General features: G+C 45.4%; 1 protein-coding gene across 4 annotated transcripts in view; it reads right to left on the bottom strand.

Moving 5' to 3' along the window:
* LOC121444487 (methylglutaconyl-CoA hydratase, mitochondrial) overlaps positions 1–22,174 on the bottom strand; it is a 95,733-nt gene extending 73,559 nt beyond the window's left edge. For 3 of the 4 annotated variants that reach the window (XM_041646295.1, XM_041646296.1, XM_041646294.1), the window contains exons 1-3: positions 21,955–22,174; positions 11,952–12,019; positions 11,752–11,839 (exon numbers count right to left, since the gene is read on the bottom strand). In XM_041646295.1, coding sequence (XP_041502229.1) covers positions 11,752–11,839; positions 11,952–12,019; positions 21,955–22,141 — 343 coding nt within the window. In that variant the 5' untranslated portion in view covers positions 22,142–22,174. The remainder of the gene's footprint in view (positions 1–11,751; positions 11,840–11,951; positions 12,020–21,954) is intronic. The other variant, XM_041646297.1, reaches the window with a different exon arrangement.
* Positions 22,175–23,489: the final 1,315 nt, after the last annotated feature.

Below are 23,489 nucleotides of genomic sequence, written 5' to 3'. Positions count from 1 at the left end.
GGGCAACTCAGAATGTGCTCAACCCTGTAACATACCAAGCAGCCTGGGAAGTCTTTGGAAAGAATGCACAGGAGCCATGCATTCCTGTTGCTTGGCAACAGAACTGAAGCAGCCCCACCTAGGGGGAAGGGGGAGAAGGGAGGCTCTTCAGACTCAGGAAGCAAAGGTAAGTAAAAACTTACAAGAATCATCAGGTCCCTTTCCAAGGTTACATAAGCGTCACCCCCAGCCCAGGCTTCCCTTTCAGTTTTTGGGACGATGTGTCATGAAGCATAGGCTGAGGCTGAGCCCCAAGGATGACCTTAAATTTCTAACCACCTGTCTCCACCAAGTGCTAGGCTTTTGGAATGCACCACGGAACAGAAAGCAAAGCTTTGTAGTGGCAGACAAGCACCCCACCAAGCCCACTAAGCCCCAGCCCTCAAGTAGACAGTTCAGGGTAGGAACTCACTAACCATCTACTTCCCATTCTCTCCTCTTTTTCCCTCCCAAATATTTGCTTGCTTTGTCCTTTACTAGCTCCTGACCACAAATATGACTATGAACCCTCAACTCCCAGGCCCCTCTGTTGGCTAATTCAGTTGTCTGAAGGTTCTGGCCTGTATCAGGGTGAAACTACTCTAACATAAAGCTCTGAAGCTTCTGGGGACCAGAAGACATTTCAGAAAAACTCAGTGTCACTAGCTTCTGGGGACCAGAAGGCATTTCAGAAAAACTCAAATGTCACTAGCTTCTGGGAACCAGGAAGGCGTTTCAGACAAACTCAGGGTCACTAGCTTCTGGCAATATGATGGCCACAGTTCTGGGTGGCTTGTGAGTTTTTTCTGTTGCAGGATGTTGCTCACCACCTGCCAGATGTCAGCAGTGGTAACTTGGACTACTGAAATGATAAGTCCACTCTGTGAATGTGACCTTGAGCCGCAAAGTCTGTGGTGGCCATGTCTTTAATCATAGTACTTGGGAGACATAGGCAGGCAGACCTCTGTGAGTTCAAGGCCAGCCTGATCTACAGAGTGAGTTCCAGGACAGCGATGGATGGATGGATGGATGGATGGATGGATGGATGAAAAAAGGAAGGGAGGGAGGGAGGGAGGGAGGGAGAAAATGAAGATACAGCAGTAAGAATACAGACATTTCTGAGATGCTACCTTTGCAGTTCTAACTTCTAAGACCTTGTTAATATTTATATATTCAAAATAAAATGACATGAGGAACCCTACATCTAGACCATAACACAAGCGCACTGGAGGGGAAGTAACTTGCATGCCTTTCAAAATAGCATTTCTAGAACTGTATGCTTCAGTGTTGTAAACTCTTCGCACTATGCTCAACACATTACAAACAAGCTACTAATAAACTATAAAATAGAAAGCTGTGGTGCTCTGGGAAGGTGGCTGGGAGATCTGACTTGGGAGCACACTTCTGTACCGGGATCAACCAGCTTAGTCAAATGAATGCGCTTCAGCTTCAGTGAGAGACCCTGCCTCAAACAGTAAGATGGACTTACTTTTATTATTTCTAATTACGTGTATGTGTGTTGTGCAGGTAAAGTCATGCAGGTGAGTGCATGCCACTGAAGCTACAGGCTGACATGGGTGCTGGGTACCAACTTTGTACAACGGCAGCAAGTGCTCTTCACTACTTCTGAGGCAACTCTACAGCATCAATAAGCTTTTAAAGGTGAAAAATGGGTGGTTAGGTGAGTAGGGAACACCACTAAGAATGTAAGATCTGAGGCAAACATTTTCCAAGTACTGAGTGCAGAGTCTGGGAAGAAAATGAGCTTTGCCTGGCAGAGAAAAAGAGCCGTGAGGCTGTGATGATGGAGAAGGAGAAAGGTAGGGCACAGAGCAGAAGAGGATGTGGCCAGAGCAAATGAAACCTAGCACTCTTGGTGTCAGTTGTTGCTAGGAAAGTGACCACAGATGAGATGCAATGGGGCACCCCCCAGTATCTCTAGATGGGCGGGTAGGCCTGTGATTCTGGAGGCACCAGGGTAGGTAAGCTAAGTGTCCATGCCCCTCTGGGTTTCTCTTTCTGTGGCCTCCTCCTTGTATGACTCTGACTTCTCCCCAGCATCATTCCCGTTGGTGAAGCTCCCCTGCCTCCATCTTTTGGGAACACTATCTTACACGGGCCCAGGGGATGAAGCAGGAAAGTCTCCTATCATATCTGCAACTTACATATGCCAGGTTTCCCTTGCATATAAGAGCAGCGGCCACGGCAAGGCCATCTAAGGGCAGAGGTCATGACATGGACAGGTCAGGGCCTCAGCCTACATGCAGACGGTGCTCCTGCTCGGGAGCAGTATTCTGAGATCAAATGGCTGTGTGGGTAAAGTGCTGAGTGGACAGGTGCGGAAGAGAAGCCAATGACGTCAGTACTGATGGGTGCTTCCTATGTGCTAAGAAAACGATACGTACAAAATCTACGACGGTATTTCAGTAGGTTGGCTGAAAATGGAAATAGTTACAAGTTAATGACAGCCAATCAATTACTTCCTTGGAACCAACAGAAGTCCTGAGTTAATGGAATCCTGGCGTGTTCAAAGGAAGAGGAAAGGCATATTAACAGGGAAAGGTCACACGATAAAAGAAGGCCTCAAACGCAAGATCTGACCTTCTACATTAAGAATAATGAAAGACTAAGTCCAAAGCACTCAGAGAAATAAGCCAATAGAACAGAAAAGGAAAAAACAAAGCCACGAAACTAGCTTTTAAAAGGGCAGGTGAAATGATTATTTTGCCAATATTTTAAGGAAAAAAGACAAAGTTTGTCAAGATTGGAAAAAAAAAAGCTGGGCATATAGCTCATGTCTGTAATCTCAGCACTTGGGAGGCTGAGGCAGAAGGATGGAAAGTTAAAGGTCAGACAGATCTACAGGTGAAGACACTGTCTCAAAAAACAACCAACAAGCAGAAAGAGAACAGGGCAGAGCACAGTGGTGATGCCTACAGCCCTACAGCCAAGGAAGGAAGCACACGGCAGCTGTGAGGCTGAGGCCAGGCTGCGCTACAGGGCCTTTCTCAAGCTAAAATACAAACAGTGAGTAACTACAGACTCACAGACATTAAAAGCACAGGGAAGACTGGAAGCAGCTTGATGGTAATAAATTTGAAAACTCTGACAAAACAATGTCCTTTAAAAAAAAAAATCACAAACCAACAAAGTTCTCCCAAAAGAAACAGGTAGCTGGAACAGCACATTGTCTCCTAATGACATTAAATTCACAGTTAAAACCTCAGATACCTGAGGCCAGGTGGCTTCCTTGGTAAATTGACCAACCATCTAAGAAGTACTGAAGATTATATCCACCCATTTCCAGAAAGGCAGGAATCAGTGTTCTTATGAGGCCAGCACGAGCCTGACACTCAGGGAGTGGCTGTCCTGATGAAGCTAACTGCAGACTTTCTCACCGCTTAGCAAGTCAGACTCAAATGCAAAAAGAAAACACTATGACCAAGAGGCTCCTTCCAGGGATCAATCACTAATGTAACGTTAATGAGCAGAATAAACAAAAACACAACTGTCTTAAAAGAGTCTGGCAAAACTCAGTTCATGCTCACAAGGTCAAGAAAAATCTTTCTGACATCGTCAGCTGCAAGCCGCTTGTACTGACCCAATGCCTTCCACAGAAGCCAAGTACTGAACCAGGGCAGGCCTTACCATGTTGACTCACCCTGCTCCAAAATTCAGTCTGAGAAGTAAGGGCAAGAGGCAAAAATGCTGCAAAACACAGCTCACTCAAAGATACCATGATCATTTACAACGAACAAACAAGCTTTCTCAACTAAAGGCTCCTAAATCTAAAATCTGAGTTTCACAAGGATATCAATGCAACCAGTTGTGTGGACAGCCATGGGCTAGGAACAAAAGATCATAAGTGAAATTAAAAAGAAACACTACCTGCAGTAGCACCAAACACAAAAATTCATGACAATAAATTCAAGCAAACAGTTGCTATGGTTTGGAGTTCTGACCCCTCCCAGGACTCTGGAGTCCCCATGGAGTGTGGTGCTTGGAGGTGTGGACACCTGTGAGAGGAGCCTAGCAGGTACAGGTCACTGAGGACACGGGAAAGCTACCTCCAAAGGACAAACATAGCTCTCATGGAACCAGTTAGTTTCCAAGACAGAAGGTGGTATAAACAGCAAGCTTGGTGGTTTCTACGAGCTCTCTGATTTCCTGTCACTCATATATGCTTGGGCCACTACAATATCATCCACCAAGAAGTAATTCAGCAAGGGAACCTTCACCAAGAGATCACACCGATGCTGCTGCCAAACTTTGACTTTCAGCTTTCAAAACTAAATAAACTCCTTTTCCTTACAAATGATACACTCTCGGGTGTTTTGTAATGGCAACAGAAAATAAACCAACACAGTAACTGAGACAGTATATTGCTGGATAAACCCATGTTCATTAATGGGGTAGCAAGGAGAACATGGATATGACTCGCCTACATAGCATCTGACGTTTATAGTAAAGCCTCTCAATAATTCAATGGGGAGGAAATGTCATTTCAACAAAAGGCTGTTAAAAGAACTGGGCATGCATATGAAATAAATAAGTCAAATAAAGATAAATAACAGCCTATGGAATGATAAAAGCTATGTCTGCTCCTGATTCCAGGTTTCTGGTACAGAGCCCCAAACAGTCTTAACCAACCAGGCTGTTGGGCATGATGACTTCGTGACTCTCCTGGGTCAGGGCACAGCTTTAGCATTGGACTAGTCACCAGGAAGCCACAGCGGTGATTAGAAGGTAAGAGCCCCACCCCCTCCACGGGATGGAAGTGAGCACTCTTATCACCCATGGAATAAGATCCCCACTAACAGCAGGAAGCCAGGACTTGCTGGTAAGCACACCTGGTATTCTCAGAGAGTGACAGGCCCAAAGACGCTGTGGCTCTACACCTAGCCTCACTCCCACCTGCCCTGCCCTGAGCAGCTTGACTTTCCTTGGTAAGTGGCACTCTAGTTTCTGTGAGTCAGACTAAATTCTCACTCCAGATGCAGAAGGGGCATCTTGGCTTCTTCTCCTGACGCTGTGATAAAAGCCCTCAACAGAGCAAGCTAAGGAAGAAAGGTTTATCTGGCTTAGTCTGAGGGTGCAATCTCTAACAGCAGGGCAGTACTGGGGGCAGCTTGAGTCAGCTGGAAGCAGAGACCAAGGAGGACCTCAGGAGCCCTCCTTATTAACCTAATCAAGATAATCCCTCACAGGCACAGGCTTGCCTGGACGGCTAGTGCCCTAGGTGGCTCTAAACCCTATCAACTGGACAGTCTATACGGGCCATCTCAAAGGAATCCACACTGATTTTCCAGTTCCTGGCCAAGCCAATAGACATCTCAAACTCTGCCACAAGCTCCCAAAGGTAGTACATGCCAGCATCTACCAAGACTGTCTTCCTTCAAATACCAATCACAGGACAAAGCTTAAGGACAATTCACACTCTGACCAACCAGCAGGTAAATGTAGGGTTTCCCTCAAAGCCCTGCCCAAACTCAGTAACTGAAAAAACTCAAAGGACTCAGAAACAGACCAGCATAAGACGGGGGTGGGGGGGGGGGGGGTTAGAACATCACTGCATCACTGCTGGGCATTCACAACATGGATGAGCCCCTGGGGAGGAGTCTCTTGAGGTAGGCCTCTTTCATAGGTGCCCTAAACTCAGCCTCTGGCCCCTATCCACTTGCTAGGAGATGAAGGCAAGGGTACCAATTAAATCCTCTAAATCCATTTAGAGGACCTGCCAAGGCCACCTCTTACCAAGCACAGGCATTTTCATCATTCCACAGTATTCATGGTCTCAAGGAGCTCAATGCTGAGGACCAAAGCAAAACCACCTACAATTTTACTGTACCCTAACACTTCAACCCCTACTTCACTATATGCACACAAACCTAACTCAGAATCATCCTAGGTCCAGAGGGAGAGCACTAGGAATCAGGAGGGAGGGACTATAACTTTGGAGCAGCCACCAGAAAGGTCCAAATGAGAAAACCATGCTAGATGTAAGCCTTCAGCCAGAAACAAACTGTGAAGAAAAAGAAAAGGCAAGCCACAGAGTGGGGAAAATACTAGCAAAGCACACTAGATAAAAACAGACAGTTGTTTCAAATATAAAAAAGGAACTTAACTCAGTAAGAAGGTATTATATAATAAATAATATGAAAGCCAATGATGGTGGCACATGCCTACAATCCAAACACTAGGGAAGCTGAGGCAGGAGAATCATGAGTTCAAGGCTAGCCTGAACTACACAGGGAGCCTACACCTATAAAGATGAATGAGGAAGAGGAGGAGAGGAGGTAGGGAGAGGCAAGGCAGAAGGAGATGATGAATGAGAAAGAGGAGGAAGTGGTGACGGAGAAGGGAGGGGCAAACAGAAAATATCTGAATTGGCACTGTACCAAAAACCAAACCTGTGACAAACAGGCAGAAGACAAGAGGCTCAGACTCACTAGAAATATGCAGACTAAGACTATAATGCAACATAGAGGGCAGAGTGCAGAACAGGACCCAGGGCAGGATACTCATGGTGTACTGAATGTGCCCTCAGACACACTCTGTCTCTTACACACACAAACACACACACACGAGCCTTTCAGTTTGGGGATCCTGTTTTATTTGTGTCCTGGCACCTAATCATCTAACTCAGAACCTTGTACACGGTTGGCAGTTACATAAGAACTGGTAACTCCACTCCTGAGTACTTACCCAACAGAATAAAAGCAGACACCAACAAAGACTTGTCTGTGAATGTCCCAGAAACCACTGTAGTTTAAATGTGAATGGCCCTCCAAGATGTTCCATGTCATCCCAGCCATGATGCACTGAGGCGCCTCAGGCCCAACCAAGGCTCCCCCAGCATGGAACTGAAACCTCCAACACTCTGAGCCAGAATGAGCCTTTCCTCTTTCACCATTCACCATCTCAGTTGTTTCATTAGTGATGCAAATGTGGTCCACAGAGAACTAAAAAGTAAAAATCTCAGGCAACTATTATGTGCTGAGCAGAAAACCAGCAGCTCAGGAAGCAATGCTCACTGGGAAAATCTCTATCACTGAAACATACACAGGCAAACACGCCAGACACAAATGACCTACAATCTCCCCTGCAATGTTCCAAACACCTTTGTCTGAGGAGACAAAGGCTTTTAAGGGGGGTCACTGTAGGCAGATGGAGCTATGCAAATAAGCACACTTAGTACACCACGAGTATCCTCATGGCCTAAACATGTTAAAACATCAATGATACACTGAAAAGTGGTGTCATTACAAGTAATATATAGCCTCACTGAAATATTTAACAATGTCTTGTCTAAAAAATTGCACGCAACAAAAAACAGCAAAAATAACCCTCTGCCCCTTGACTCCTCCAGACCTGACTATGTGACACACCATGCAACAGCCTAAGCCTGAAGCAACGTTTAAATAGATTTCTTCATTAGTCAGAGACTCCCACATGCTATTCCCGTCATGAATCTGAACACACAGCATTTAACAACGCATGCTGACAGTTTTAGTGAGGAGTCATAACACAATTTACTAGAATTCAAAAGCAGAAGCAAAACGACCTTGACTTTTGGGGGAAAATACCCACACCGGGTATCATTCAGTGAAACACTCAATTTAGACTCCTGCACAGAGGACTCGCTACCAAGAACTATCTTCTGTTGAGAAACTGCAAGGGGCAAAGGTGAAGCTGACTGAGTTCTCATTTTAAACATTACGGTAAAAACAGCTCTGGGTATTTACTACTTGGTGTTACAACAGAGGCACAAAGACAAACAGCTGACCACAGGGACCAGCTTCTGGAAGCTTCTATGTGCTGTGCAGCCTGGCTAAAGGAATTTTCCATAATTTCATCTAAGGTGATATTGCTAAAAACTGAACAGATCTTAAACATCTAGGAATAATTTAGAGCATGGATGCATGTGTAAGGGAGGAAGGAGATGAACTTTAAAATCAAATACACAATTCCTATAAAGCACAGGAGGCAGGGCCACGCTGGGCAGATCATACACATGCACCACACATGCGTGTACATGCGCACACACTTCTCCCTGTGATGTTCATGAGCATGCCTAGCTACAAGGAAGCACACACTGAGCCACGGAAACGGTAAGCACGCTGACTCCAGAGAACTTAGGGATGGGTGTTTTGTTTCCTTGAGGTCTCAGGTTAGAAGTCAAGGTGCTGGGGTTCCACACCCCGATCGAGCACGGGAGGAGTAAGTCCTGAGTTCCAAGGGCAGCACAGGGTGTCACAGAACTCACCAAGCAGCACTCTCGGCCCGGCCCTTCACCTCACAGCTAATCTGGCTTTCCCTGAAGCCTTGTTTCAGTCCCTACTTTTTCTTTTCCTTCAATTCAACAGTTTTAGCAATAATTCAGGAACTCAGTTACCATCACAATTTCAGTTGTCAAAACAGAGAAATACACCAATATACTCTGTATTTTATTTAGGGTAACTTACTTCAAAGGTATGCTTACTACCATGAAATGAAACTGCATTTTCAGTAAGATTCAAGATAAAGTATTTTCCCCATCCAAGGTCAGCCTCGTAAATAGTCCACACAGCTGGAGTAACACTGGGCACATCTGCATGCCCTCTCCGCTAGCATCCCACATCTGACACAGCTTCACCCCAAGCACCTGCTTAATATCCTAATTGGCACGCTGATACACTTGGACATTTGTGTGAGTTAGTAAAGTAATACAACAGAAGAAGTGAAGGTGGCAGAATGTCTATTGGAGGAATGGAATGCACGGTGGGGCAGCAAGATTTTGTACACTTTTTCATATTTTTTTAACTAGAATCTGCTTTTGAAATTTTGATTTGAAATGCAAGTAAAATACAGCTTCAATTCTACAGAAGAGATTTAAATGGGAAGTCAAGAGCACCCAGTCCAAGCACTAACACTATGTAGGAATCCTTTGCACAATACATGTAATAACTACTAGTTTTCACCACATTTCAGAAAAGGAAGGAAAAATAAACAAATGTCTACAGCTAGAAATACTGTCAGTAAACAGGAGCATGGTCTGACACACAAGCCAACAGCTCCTAAAAACACACTGTCAATGAATGCAGTCCGAGGGGTGAGCTGGGGCAGATACATGCTGAGGCCCATTTCAAATTGTCCTGAAACTACAAAACAGGATTTCAAAGGCAGTTTGCTGTGTTCCAGAAACCTGAAGCCCTAAGTCTTCAGAAATGAACAAGGCACCACAGAGCATGGGTAGATGGGGAGCATGGGTAGATGCCCCCCCCAGGGTGGGGCCATGCAAAGCTTTCAAGGGGCATGCAGGGGGGCCAGAGCTCCCAGGTTCTGTTGCTTCTAGTACTCCAGAATAGATAACGAAGGCTTCAGTGGGATACAAGGTGCATGTTGGATAACTAACAAAATTAAGACTTTACAATTATATTGGCCAATATATTGTCTTAAATAGGTTCCTTTTGTGACCTTGAATTTCATTTCACACAAACAAACACAACAGAGCTTCTGGACTATCTCAAATACATTTATGAAAAGGGCACTCTCTGGAGAAATGCTGTGGATTAGGACAATAAACAAACTGCCCAACATTGTCTATAGTACAAATACAGAGTATCTAACAGAATACAGAAGGAAGAAACAAAAGCCAAAACTAAATAAAAACCACTTATGAATTAAAATATGAACAAATACCCTGACTGTGCAAAAAGTTTAACATACATAAAACAGATACCAGATTAACTTCGGATAAAGTAATCAGGCTGACTCAACATGACAAAGAGCGCATGGTTCTGTATTTGCATAGCCTGCAATGGAAAACAGCAGACTGTACCAAAACACCAAAATCTCATCCAGACAGCATCACTCACAGAGATGCAGGACAAGAGGAAGCCAAGGATTGGCTACAGTAATCATCGTGAGACTATCAGGGGGCCTGTCAGGACCAGTAGACAGTCCCAGGGGCTGGCACACTCACCCAAAGTGCTCTGCCTTTGGAATGCCACCATCTCCGGTCTAGAATTCATGACACTGAATCTTAAAAAACCCTAGAGCACTCCACACTCCCAACCAGCTGCCCCATAGCCACCGCAGGCCTCACAGCCAATCCCTGAGAGCCCTGAAAGTCACAGATTAAGAATCCTAATGCCCTTGGTCTAAGTTCCTGGGAATCAGACAAGGCCTGCACACTAAAAGTCGCCTGTATCTACCAATTCCATAGCCTCAATTTAACTAAGCAAGAAGACAGAAATATTTGTGAGGAAAATGTCCCCTGAATTTATTGTATACAATCCCTAAACGACTGACATGTTGCCACTATTTTCACAGCTATTACACTGTTAGCAGGCATTGCGAGTGATCCATAGATCATTAAAGTACATGGAAAGATGGGAGGGACCTACATGTAAACACTACGCAGTTGTCTATGAGAACAGTCAGCATCCACAGAGACTAGAATTCTGGGAGAGGAGAAAACCATGAGGAAAGACCCCAGAACCAGTCATTACAGCTGCCTTCCCAGGCAGACAGAACAGAAGTCTGAGAACACCATTCCCACACGAAGGGCGGTAACCACCTTCCTGAATTACACAGTGAAATGTTACCTTTTTAGGTATGCTCCATTTTAAGGAAGCAGTAAAACCTTACTAAAGCCAGAATATAACTCATCTGCACTGGATGTGCCCAAATCCCATAAAATTCCACAGCAGTTTGGGGTGAAGCCAGGCTTGTAAAGACGAGCACCCTGAAGGGTATGAGCCACAGTCACTAGGTCTCCAAAAGAACGGTAAATCATCCCACATTTTCGGAGCTGGCCCAGGCAGGCACTGCAGTTAATTCTTACTAAATAAAAACTTGTGCAGTGAATGAAACACTATAGGTGGTTCCCTTGAATGATTAGGGGAATTACCCCGTTCACATTTCACTGAAAACACTAGTTCTATCACCAGCTTATGGGTCATGATTGCCTAGGTTGTTTACTAGGGGAAACACTCATTCCGCACCACGGCTCAGAAGTTCTAACAAAGTAAACTGCAAGATAACAACCTTTAATTCTGGGGAAACATGGCCCTAACAAAAAGTACAACTGTGCCGCTAGTGTGCAAACACTGTGACCTATGGGCACACTCACGGAGATGAGAGACACTGTCCACACCAACCTTCGGAGGTTAGGCCTGCACCTAAGAATCCTCAATGAGGCAAATGTTGCCATTCGAGTGCTTCTGAGCAATCAGATGCACAAAGCAGAATGCTGTGACCTGAGACCTGGTTTCTCCCACTTTTCACAAGGATTGCTCATTTGCCACAAATAATCATCTTAATGGCTCCAAGCATTTTTTTTCAACTTCTAAAACAATCCACATGTTGCAAAAGTGTCTTTCCCATGTTAACAGACTAAGAATATTCTTTTCTTAGGAAACTGTAAAAAGGAGACAAAGTGGAATCTTTGGTAATAGTTCAAACCACAGAACATCTTAAGGGAGATTGGACCACTGCAGAGCAAGTATGTGACCAGCCCACAGTCTGACAGTAAGACTGCCTTCCAGGAGGCTGGAAAGATGGCTCAGTATTTCAGTTCTCAGACTGCTCTTTCAAGGGAGTTTAGCTTCTGACCTGTAGCTCCAGTCCCAAGGGATCCAGCTTTCTCTCCTAGCCTCCACAAGTGCCCACACATGGCATATGGATCCACACATGTACATAAAGAAAATAAATCCTAAAACAACAACAACAAAAGATTATTTTACCTACCAGCACAGAATATCCCAGGGACTTCACTCCTGATTATAATGGTCCGAACTTTCTTATCTGATTTTAATGCATCCACAGCTTTTGAAAACTAAACCAAAGTAGGGAAGAGAAAGAAGAAAAAGGGAAAAAGAAATCACTTTCAAAATCATGTCAACAGTGTATCTCAGTATTAGAAACAAACAGCTTAATCTCACACTCACCATTTTGAGAAGATTTTTACTGAGTGAATTTTTCCCATAAGCTCTGTTTATTCCAAGCACCACAATCCCTAGTTAAGGAGGGAAGAAAAGAACACACACTAAGGTTAGTGAGGCGCTCAGAGAACAGCCTGCAGCGTAAAGCTGACTAACCTGGCACGCGACCAATCTGTCATCTTAACCAAGGTTTCTTGCAAAGCTGGGCCTTTATTTCTACAGCTACAGCTTCCTTCTCAAAGCAAGTCTTTTTTCTTAATATGGCAGCTAAAAACATGCCAAATCAATCGGTGCTGACTATTCTCAGTTTACTTTAAGAGGAGATTTTCAGCGTCATGGGCCCTTCAACTCTTCTCTTTGAAAGCGGCACGATAGGAATCTGCAATTTCACGGGAGGCCACACAGTAGAAAATGGCAATCACAGCTTCATTCATCACCGTCCAGTAAGTGGCATACACAAGTCACAGCCTTGCTGCATGCAGGCCTCTGACCTGCTTTCTGTGGCTGCTCCAGTCGCTGGCAGCTCACTGCTCCTTGCTGCTTAACAGTCTCAGTACTTCTATGCCAGGCTTCCTCCTGACCTCTGCCCTGCACCCTTAACCCAGCAACACTTCCATTCACACCTACAAGCAATTCGGACTCAGCCCAAATAAAATAGAGTTTATTTTATCTCTCCTCTAAAACCCAAGCTCCCCCTGCTCATTCCTGGTTTTATCACACTTTCATCTGAACCCAGGCTCTCCAGCCCAGCTGCAGCTGTCAGACTAACTTTCTGAACCCAGTTCCATGCACAGAATTCACCACTTGTGCAAAATCCTTCATTTACTACAACACGTCTGAATTCAACGGCCGGAACTGCAGACCTGAAGTTCTGTACAACCTGCACTCGATCTTCTCTAAGCACAAACTTTCACTGTGGGTCAGAAAAGCCTTCTCCAGCTCTCAGCATGGGCCTTATCCATTCCTGATTTAAACCACAGCAAACTACATACATCCAAACACCCTCAGGGAAGAAAAAAGCTCGCAGGGGACTGAGGTCATGAGAGGGTTCAGAGGCTACCCCTGCACTGACTGAGAGCTGCAATCCAGGGCCTACAGCATTGGAATACTAGCTCACTAATCCCGTGGCAACCCAACAGGTAGCCACCATTCTGTCCCATTATCTAGGAGAGGTTAAGTATGTGCCTTTAGCAAGTAGGTAGTTATCTAGCTCCACACCTAAATGACTGCACTACATACATTCAAACTTCAGTTTCCATGCGAAGATAAGTGATCAAGCCAGATGTACTGAGTACACGTTATAGTACTCAGCTGTCCCACTAAATACACATCAACATGAATGGTGCTCAGCGACTCTGACCAGACTGACATGGCCTGGAGCAAAAGAAAGCCAAGGAGTGGCTCCTCCAAGACAATGCTGAGACCAGCCAGAAGCTGGATGCGCAGGAAGGAAAGTGGAAATCTTTGGGGAGAAGGCTTGATTGGACTGAGACACGCCTTGAACTAGTAAAGTACACCTCTAGGGGTGACTACGACCCCTACCAGCTGCAACCTAATGAAAGATTGAATAATCCCTTGATGGAGTCTTAATGTGATGGTGTTTTAGGAAAGAGCAAAAGGCAGGAGGTGGGCCTGGCTGGAGGAAATGGATCACTAAGTGTGGTGTCTTTGGGAACTGTATCTTGCCCTGGTCCCTTCTTATCTCTCCTCCCTCCCTCTACTCACCATCCTCCATGAAGTGAACAGCTTCCTCCACTGATGTGGGATTCACCTCTGTATGCTGTGATTGCCATTAATGAATAAAGAATCTGGCTTGCCCTATAGCAAGGTAGAGCTTAGTTAGGTGGGGAAAACTAAGCTGAATGCTGGGAGAAAAGAGGTGGAGTCAGAGAGAAGTCATGGAGACGCCACTAGAGACAGACATGTTGGAACCTTGCAGGTAGGCCACGATCCTCATGGTAAAATATAAAATAATGAAAATGGATTAAATTAAGATGTAAAAGCTAGTCAATAAGAAGTTAGAGCTAATAGGCAATCAGTGTTTTAAATAATATAGTTTCTGTGTGGTTATTTCAGAGTCTGGGCAGCCAGGAAATAAATAAGCGGCCTTCTACAACAACTAGTGCTCCAACATGGTCAACTAAACTACACCATCAGTAAATAAACTACACCATCAGTAAACAACGACAACATCAGTAAACAACGACACCATCAGTAAATAAACTACACTATCAGTAAACAACTACAACATCAGTAAACTACACCATCAGCAAACTGAAGGCAGCCTGTTTTCTTCAGGTTTACCATATACCATGAAGCTCATGGTGACAGAATTAGCTAACTACACAGCTCTCCATAACTAAACTTGGACCTCACGTAGCTCAGGCTGGCCTTGAACTCATTATGTAGTAGAGGGGGTAACAGATACATCACCACTCCTTTCTTATGCATTAATGGGAACTGAACCCAGGGCTTCCTGCATGCCAGGAGAACACTCTACCAGTTGAGCTATGCCCCAGTCCCCTACATTGATATTTTTTTTAAAGACAGGGTTGAACTTCTTTTGTTGTAAAACAAAAGGGGGCTTGATGATCCATTTTGTCTCAAAAATAAGAGCAAAAATAATGTAGAAAACATAACCAGAAAGGCTGTGAGGCACAGCGAGAACTCAAGACAGGTTTAAAGACATTTTGAAGAAAGTGCCTGAAAATGTGGCATCCTTCGATAATGCTTTTTCTCTTTCACCATGAAGATGTATATTTTTACTTAAAAAATTTCCAACTTAAACTTAATCATTATTACTAAAAAAATATATATTTATCAACCACTGAAAAATACTGACAGTACCTGTTTGACACCCACAATAAATCAACAGTCCAGAAAATGCTCCAAAGGGAGTCACAACCCAATATCCACCACACAAGGTCCTGTGCTTCTGAACAACACCGTGAGATGTGCATGAGAAAGGCAACTATTAGAAATTTGTCTTCATTTACTTTAGGTGTGTGGGTGTTTTGCCTGCATGTATGCTTGTGCACATGTGCGCCTGGTGTCATGGATGCTATATAAAGGACATCAGGTCCCCTGAAACTGGAGCTATAGAAGGTTGTGAGCCACCATGTGGGTGCTGGGAATAGAACCTGTTCCTTGCAAGAGCAGCAAGGGCTCTTGATCCCTGAGCCATCTATCTCTCCAGCTCTGTACCAACTTTTATAACAGGCAACTTAGAAAAAACTTAACAAACCATTAAAAGAAAAACAATTAAAATCAAAACCCAAACACGAAAAACACTACTACCATAAAAAGCATCCTTTAAAAGACTGAATCAACACAGCCATAAAAAATAACCTAGTAAGGGAATGGAGAGGAGGTGCTCTTAAAGCTGTTTGGGGGAAGACATCACATTTTTAGAAACAGCCAGAAAGGAGAGGCTGGAAGGATGACCAAGTGACACTCTTAGCAAGATCTGGGCAGATCCTACTGGCAGACACTCCCTACAACTCTGAACGCCAGGAAAATAGAATTAAACAAATTAAACATGTCCTCACACAGTAAGCCAGAGTTGTAAACAGTTCCTTCACATCTATAACACAACACTGATTCTGAACAGAATGGTGCTAAATCCACCTGAAAAGTAACAATGCATCAAAAACCAAGAAAATACTAAAAAATGAACAGGGCTGAGGAGGAAGGAGCCAAGCCATCACACAGGCAACCGTAGTCAGGGTGGGCAGAGGGCCTGCCTCCTGTGTGAGTGGCACTAACGCTGGGTTAAGAAGGAAAGAGTCAAGCTACCACACAGGAAAACAGTAGTCTGGGTGGGCAGAGGGCCTGCCTCCTGGGGATTTCCTTTGAACACACCAGTGTAAGTCAGTGGGGCAGAGGTAAACATGCAAGTCTGGCTAAGCACTCACGGGAAAAGCAAAGGAGGCACACACACACCTAAATGCAGAAGACCAAACGGGTGCATCTCAAGGACTGACGACTTTCTCCGCCCCCATTCTTTCAATCTGATGCTTGGGTTGCCCAGGTTTTGTCCTTCATAGGTAGCAGAAGCATCCTTCAGTTTCTACAGTATGAATTGTCAAATGTTTTGTCTGAGTGTGTTGGGGTAATTGCTTAGCTTGCTGGTGCACTGAATCACTTGAAATGCTTTTCAATAATGACCCACACCTGCATCCCCCAGAGTAAACCCCATGTGGTTGTATAAATAGCTCTTTTTATGTACTGTTAGAGTTAATTCGTTTGTGTTTCATTTGAGGCAAAAAAAGACACACACACACCTAAATACACAAGACCATCAGGGTGAAGAAACTAGTGAAGAAGACCACAGAAAGCACAATCATTCAATAGTAACCTTAGGCTTGAAAGACCTGAAGAGATCATCAGAGTTTGGAGAAATAGCTCAGCTGGGAGAACGCTTGCCCTGCATGAATTCAGCAAACAAAATTGTCAGAGTGAATAATAAGCAAGACTTGGCGGCTGGTTCTAAAGACACATGCTGTTGATTTTAAGGTAAATCATGCTGGCACTAATCTAAGAAAGCTGGAGCAGGTATATCAATTTCAGAGAGCTGATTTCAGAGCAAGGTATAAACTTCCAAAAGAAAGGGGCATGCTCTAATTCAAGGGTCCTGCTCCTCTAAGACAGCATCATCCTTCATGCGCTTGCAGCTGTAGAAGAACCAACTTTGGGGAGAAGAGATAAACCACGCCCCACGCCCCACGCCCCATACAACTGCAGACTGTAACTCTCCTCAACCAGCAGATAGGCCCCGCTGCAGCTCTGCTCACTGACTGCAAAAGCCACTCACAGAATGCAGAAGCTTTACCCAGTCACAGTGGAGTTTATGCTCTTCTCAAACTCAAGGAAACATCAGTAAGAAACCACACTGGGGGTGAAAACACTTTAACCCACATAGTGCACTCCTGTAATCCCAGCACTCGGGAGGCTGAGGCAAGATCACAATTCTAGGCCAGTGTGGACTATTCTGCAAAGCTATGTTAAAAGACAAGAAAGTGGGGGTTGGAGAGATGAGATGGCTCAGTGGCTGAGAGCACTGGCCGCTCTTCCAGGTTCGATTCTGCCACTCACATAGCCTCTCACAGCTGTCTGTAACTAAAGTTTCAGGGGATCCAACACCCTCACACAGACAAAACACTAATGCACATAATTTTTTTAATTAAATAAAATTTTAAAAACGAAAGAAAAGAAAATGGAACTAGGACAGCAAAGTAATTGCAAAGGAAGGGAAAGGTGAAAACCAGCAGAATCAATGACAGAATTAACGACAGTGGGGAAAAAAAAAAACAGCACAGAAAGTTCAACGCAACAAGAGTAGTGTGTGCGTGCTTGTGCACCCTGGGCTGACTGGCATCAGGTGTCCTCTACTTTGAGGCAGTCTCTCAACTGAACCCAGAGCCAGGCACTCTGTCTAGTCCAGCTCTATGATTTCCACTTTCTGTCTTCACACTGGGATCACAATACCAACAGCACGAAGCCCACCTGGCCAACAAGCCTGCTTGGTGTCTGGATGGACTCTATAAATCCAAACTCCAGTCTTCACATGTGAATAGTAAGCACATTAAACACCTAAGTCAACCCCCTAGTCCCCAAAACTATTTTTTAAAGATGAGTAATTTAATAAGCCTCTATCAAAGAAACTTGAACAATTCTCAAAAGGCTCTGTAAAAAACAGAAACAAAAGAACCGTGTTCTACCTCAGTCCACAAGGTTAGTTAGCATCAAACCAGATAAAGATTACAGAAACAGAAAACTAAAGACCAGTATATCTCCTAAACATAGATACAAATAAAATACAAGCATACTTAACCACAACCACATGGGATTTACTTAAGGGTAGAGGTGTGGGTCATTACTGAAAAGCATTTAAAGTGATCCATCACCACAGCAAGAAAAGCCAAGATTATTCCAGAAAAAAGTACTTGACAAAATTCAACAAGATAAAAATTCACTTTATGAATGGAAGAAGCTTCCTCAACTGAACTGGACTCAGGCAGCGAAGTCAGAATGTTGTCCTCCGCAGCCCAGAGCAGCGGGAGGAGGAAACCCAGCAGTGTAAAGTAGCAGGAGAAAGAAATGAAGCAAAGCCACGACATGCCATATATGGGAAACACAGAAAGTATTAGGTTAAATAAAAGAAGCACACAGTACAACGTCTCTGGAAAGAACTCCAGAGGATTCCTACACATCAGCCATGAGTAGCTGGAAAATGAAAGTAGTGAAACAATCCCTTCATGACAAGAAGCAGAAATGGAGCCAGTCAGTGCAGACAAACCCTTGGAGAAAAAAAAAATTGGGGGGTGGGGGGAGAGGTTCTGAGAGAGGGAGCAAGTGGATGGTTCTGTTAAAATCTAGAGGGTTTATTGATTTGATTTTTCAAAAATGATCTAAATTGAAGCTGAAGAGATGGTTTGGTGGTCAAGAGCACTTGCTCTTGTCGCAGCCCTGAGCTTGATTCCCGGCATCTGCATCAGGCAGTTTGAAGCTACTGTTTACTCCAGAGCCTGGGGATCCAAAGGCCTCTTTTGGCTTCAGAGAGCACTGTGATTCCGCGCACATATATGCACACAATATATACATAAATCTTTTTAAAAAACAAAAGTAAAAATGTTCTAAATTTAGATTGTGTTGAGAGAGCACAGCTGTGAAGATGCCTTATTGAATGAACATTATAGCCCATCAATCATACCTCAATAATTCAAACTTCTTTTAACTTTATTATTGAGATAATTCACATATTCATAAAATATATGGAAATATATGTACTGATATTCTGTTTGTAATCTAACAAAAGTTGCCTAAAGATCAGAGTGCAGAGCTAACCTATAGAGACCAGGCAGTGGTGGCACACACCTTTAATCCCGGCACTCAGAAGACAGAGACAGATGGATCTCTGTGAGTTCAAGGCCACCCTGTGCTAGATCAGAATGAATCTGTCTGAAAGAGAAATAGAGTTTACACAAAGGTGATGACATGCCTTTAATCCCAGCACTAGGGAGGAGGAGACCGGAGTGATATGGCTGGGTAGAGCGAGAAAAGGTGGAAGGAAATAGGAGCTCGGAGGCAGTCTGAGGATTCATAGAAACGGATGCAATCTGAGGTTTCATAAAGAGAACAATCAGTCTGAGGATTTGTTGATCTGAGTGTTGGTAGAGGAAAGAACTCTCTAGTGCTCGCACTTTGCTTCTCTGAGCCTTCAGCTTTCACCCTCTAATATCTGACTCTGAGTTTTATTTATTAAGACCAACTAGAATTCGTGCTGCAAATATATCTTTTAGAACATGAAGAAAGATATGCTAGCAGACTTCTGCCATGTACCAGCCTACCATGGATAAAGTTGGCATAAATAAAGGTCATGAAAGGGCTCAGAGAAATCTCTCACCAGATGCATCTAGAGTGAAGGATGAAGAAGGTGCATCAAGAAGGTGCATCAAGGTGCACTTGTTCATTTGTTATCTGCTAGAAACTGTCCCAACAGTTTTACAAAGATATCTTTAAAATGGGCCACAGTATAGCCCAAGCTTACTACTCTACAGAAAAGAAAGTTCCTAGGGGCAGGGAGAAGCCATTCCCAAAAGCATGTGCGGAAGCCCGAGCAGAAAGAGCTGCAGAATAGCAGGTCAGGGGCAGCTGCAGGGTGTGAGCTGACTAGGCCCAAGGGAGAAGGCCTGCAAGCAGAAGCTCCCCAGCACACCAACATGAAGAGTGAGCGGGAAGGAGGGTGACTGAAGATGGCGGGGACGGGATGGGGGACTGGACTAAAAGGGGCCTCTGCAAGCCAAGACAAGACCTCTAGGCTACTCTGAAACTGTAGGATGAACAAATACAAAAGAAGAAATAACCCACCAGGGAGACCTGGCTCTCTGAGAGGACCCCCCATTGCAAACTACAAATACAGCTCTGACAACAGCTGCAAGCCCGCAGCGTTCTGCACGTGCAGACCTCTGCCGCTGGCCTAAACCCTACACAACTGAGTGCTTCTCTGGTCCCAGAGGCTGAGAGCAACAAATTCTGGACTCATCACTCTGACAAACCCACTGGGAGATCTTGAGAATGTGCTGAATACATTCAGGACACAGCACCTGCAGCAGCCCCTCCCCTCTCCTAGACACCACCAGGCACCCTATGGAGAACTCGAGGATTTCTCACCTGCAGAAGTGAGTTTATATCAAAGAGATTCACAGTCTGAGCCCCACCCTTTCCCCTACCTAGCCTGGGAATCATCAAGCCTGGGTATCACCTAGCCTGGGTACAAGATTCTGCTGTGAAATTACAACCATCCTCAAAGATCTGTGAAAGATCACCACTCCTGCCTCATCCGCCCTGATTCCATTCTTCAGAACCCCCTCAACGCTGTGTCTCTGGTGCCAGGGCCTAAACTCTCCTGAGTCCCTGCCATGCTGTTTGCTGTCTGTCTGTTCATAGCAAAAACTCTAGTAACTAAAACACCAACAATCTGCCTCGGTGTCCCTCACCAACCTTTCAGAGACTCCATCCGGCAGTACCCTAGCCCTCACGTTTTCCTTTGCACTCCCTTACAGTTGGCTCAACGGTAAAAACAAAGCAAAGCCTGCACTGTCATTTCTGCCAATCCTCAAGGAATGTTGGGTCAGTCTTAGGCCGGTGAGTCCTAACTACAGATATTTACATTAAAAACAAACTGAAAGTATTGCTGTTTACCAAATCATCTTCCATGTGCTATATCTTCTCCTGCAATCCAATCGCATCCCAACTTAAAGGCTTCCCAGATGTTCTGTGTGGATTTGCATTGAACATGCACTCAATTTGGTACATATAGTTAGCCATATTCCAGACCCCTTCACAAGTAACACACCACTGGGACATACAACTTAACTGAAACACCAGCACCCCTAAGCTTACTCCAAAGACTGACATTCATGGCTTTAATGATTCTAGGCCTGTCTAAGCTGTCAGCTGGGGGCTTCCTGCTACTCCATACCAGACTTGCCTTTGGCGGTTTCCCAAATACATAGCTCCATCATTTTGACCATTCCATTGTCTCACACAACTTGAATGAACAAGAAGCAAAATGACTCCCCATATTCCTGAGCACCTCGCGCAGGCTACCTACTCATCAGGCACAGAGACCGTATCATCTCATCATTCTGCTTGATGCATCCGATGGTTGGAGAGCAGTGGAACCCACTTCAGAACCGTCAGTTTCCATTGCCTTAGAGTGCCTTAGAATGTCTTAGAGTGGGCTGGGTGGCTCAACCCTGTGATCACAGGCTACACAGTGAGAGATAAACCCTGCAGACACTGCAGGGTTCTCCACAAGCCTGGAAGCGAGCATCATCTGACCTTCAAAAGACAGAAGGGCTTCTTAAAAGACAGCCATCCTGACTAACTTATTTCCATTTCTACTTAACAGATTCCAGCACTCTGTAAATAGACTAGGGATGCAATGAATGGTCCTCTCTTTTATCGTGGGCAATACCCTATCCCACCTTCTCCACCCCTGTAGCGAGGCTAACACTGCAACTAAAAGGAACTTCCCCAATATTCCTCTGCATCCTACCTTTGCATCGCTCCCCACACTCTGTCTCCCAGAACAGGGAGCCCAAGGACAAGATGAATATCTTTTATTTGCTCCACGGAGCTCAGGAAGGGAAATAAATAAAAGTGCCCAAAATTCTCTAAGTGGAATGCAACAGTCCCCCCAAAACTAACTCTTCGAGATAAAATGTGCAAAAGAAAAAGATAACTCTAATTTAGGGTTCTCTCGGATAATAAAAGGCATCCCTGCTGCAGCTCCTACAACTCTCGCACTAAGGCCGAAGGTGGCAGGGAGCTATTACACAGCAAGAAGCAACCCTGGCCCAGTACTGAATCCCCGGCCTTGACCTTAGCTGGAGAGACCCCAGACGCGAGCAGCAGCACCGAGCGCGCTGAACGCGGAGGGCCACCGTACCCTCCGGCCGCAGAGGCAAACGGGCCGACCTCCGCGGCCTCGCCCGCTGCTCACCTCGGTTCTCCTCCTCCAGGTGCCGCACGCGCAGCTCGTCCTCCGTCTTCACCTCAGAGCTGTAGCCCCTCCTCGGGGCGGGATCCCCGGCCCAGGCCACGGGGCCGAGCCGCGCACAGCACGCGGCCACCAGGCGGACGCGACCCGCTCTCAGGGCGCCCAGAGCGCCCGGAGCAGCCGCCGCCATGTTGTCTGTTTACAGCGGGCGCCCGCGGCCAGGCCCCGCCCTCCGTTCGGAGACGCGCACGCGCAGGACGGCCGTCTGGTGCCCTGGCCCCGCCCCTTGCCGTCTGGCCCCGCCGAGGCCCTCTTTGCCCTGGTGGTTAGGGAGAGACAAGTCTGTGCTGCCAGTGAGACATTAGTCTCTTGACACCACAGAGAAGAGGCATCTTTAAAGCTATGGAAAAGCTAAGGGGACACATTCCGAAGTACTAGAGGGATTTACCTCCCTGCCCTCCTTGGGCCATAGTCTAGGGTTGTGACTTCCGTAGGGAAGGAAAGATATACACCCTTGTACCTCCCCTCCCTTTGGATGTCGAAGTGTTAAAAATCCACAAGGAAAAGGAATTTCCTCCCGAAATCCCAGGTGGGGACAGGGCAGTTTGGAGCCTTGAGGTCAGTCAGAGGAGGAACTTCTCTCCAGGCAGAGGAGTCACGGGTCTGTGTCTGACCATCTTTCAGGAGACGGCGATGGGTCAGTGATGGATGGGACCTCACCTTGACCAGGACTACCTAGCTAGACATACTCCTCCATTTACACCTAAACCTCATATCAGAACCTCAAAGATGGACTGGGGACAAGGACATCATAGAACCCCTTTGTTCCTCTTCCCAATGTGGACACATTGAACTAACCTCTAATTGGCCTGTTCAAGACAGGCTGAATCTAGTTGATCAGCTCTGCCAGGACCTCAGGCTCGATACTTCCCATCATAAGGTCATTGTGTTAAGAGAGCAGAATGGTAAACGAAATTGCTCCATTCCCTTAGGTTTGGTGGGACAGGGGGCAGCTCAGCCTGAGACCTCGGCTTGTCATTACATGTGCCTGGTAAACCTAGCCAGTGAAGGAGATCGCAGCGAGTAGGGAACTAGGCCCACCTGCCCACCTTGGGGACTTCCTGGAGGCCAGTGTCCCAACAAAAGCCCACCCCAAGGGAAGCTCAGCCAAAGCTCAGGCCCAGGAACAGTTCCGAGGCTAGGGCTCCTCCCGAAACCTTAGGCCAGTTCTGTGAAGATATTTATTAGAGTGCCTCATTTGAGAATTCCCTGCTACCTGGCTTTTGTCAACTCTCCACCCAGGGAAAGCCTATTTAGGAAGAGTGTCTAGTCTTCAAATTGTACCACTGTTACTGAGTTTAAGGGCTGGTGCTGTGCGCCTCAGAATCCTAACAAACCAGGCTCCACCACGTGTCCTCGGTAAGCCAATTAAAAAATGAAAAGCAGAAATGGGAGATTGATTCAAATATGTCCATACTGGAAAGAGAGACAAACAGATTCAATGATGCTTCAAGTCCTTCTTCAGTTTAAGTAGAGAG

The sequence above is a fragment of the Microtus oregoni genome, unplaced genomic scaffold, assembly GCF_018167655.1.
Source record: "Microtus oregoni isolate MIOR12 unplaced genomic scaffold, Mior012 000128F_ref0000496, whole genome shotgun sequence".
Lineage (NCBI taxonomy): Eukaryota > Metazoa > Chordata > Mammalia > Rodentia > Cricetidae > Microtus > Microtus oregoni.
Note: the sequence above shows the minus strand (reverse complement) of the source record. Positions and strands in the feature narration are given on the sequence as shown.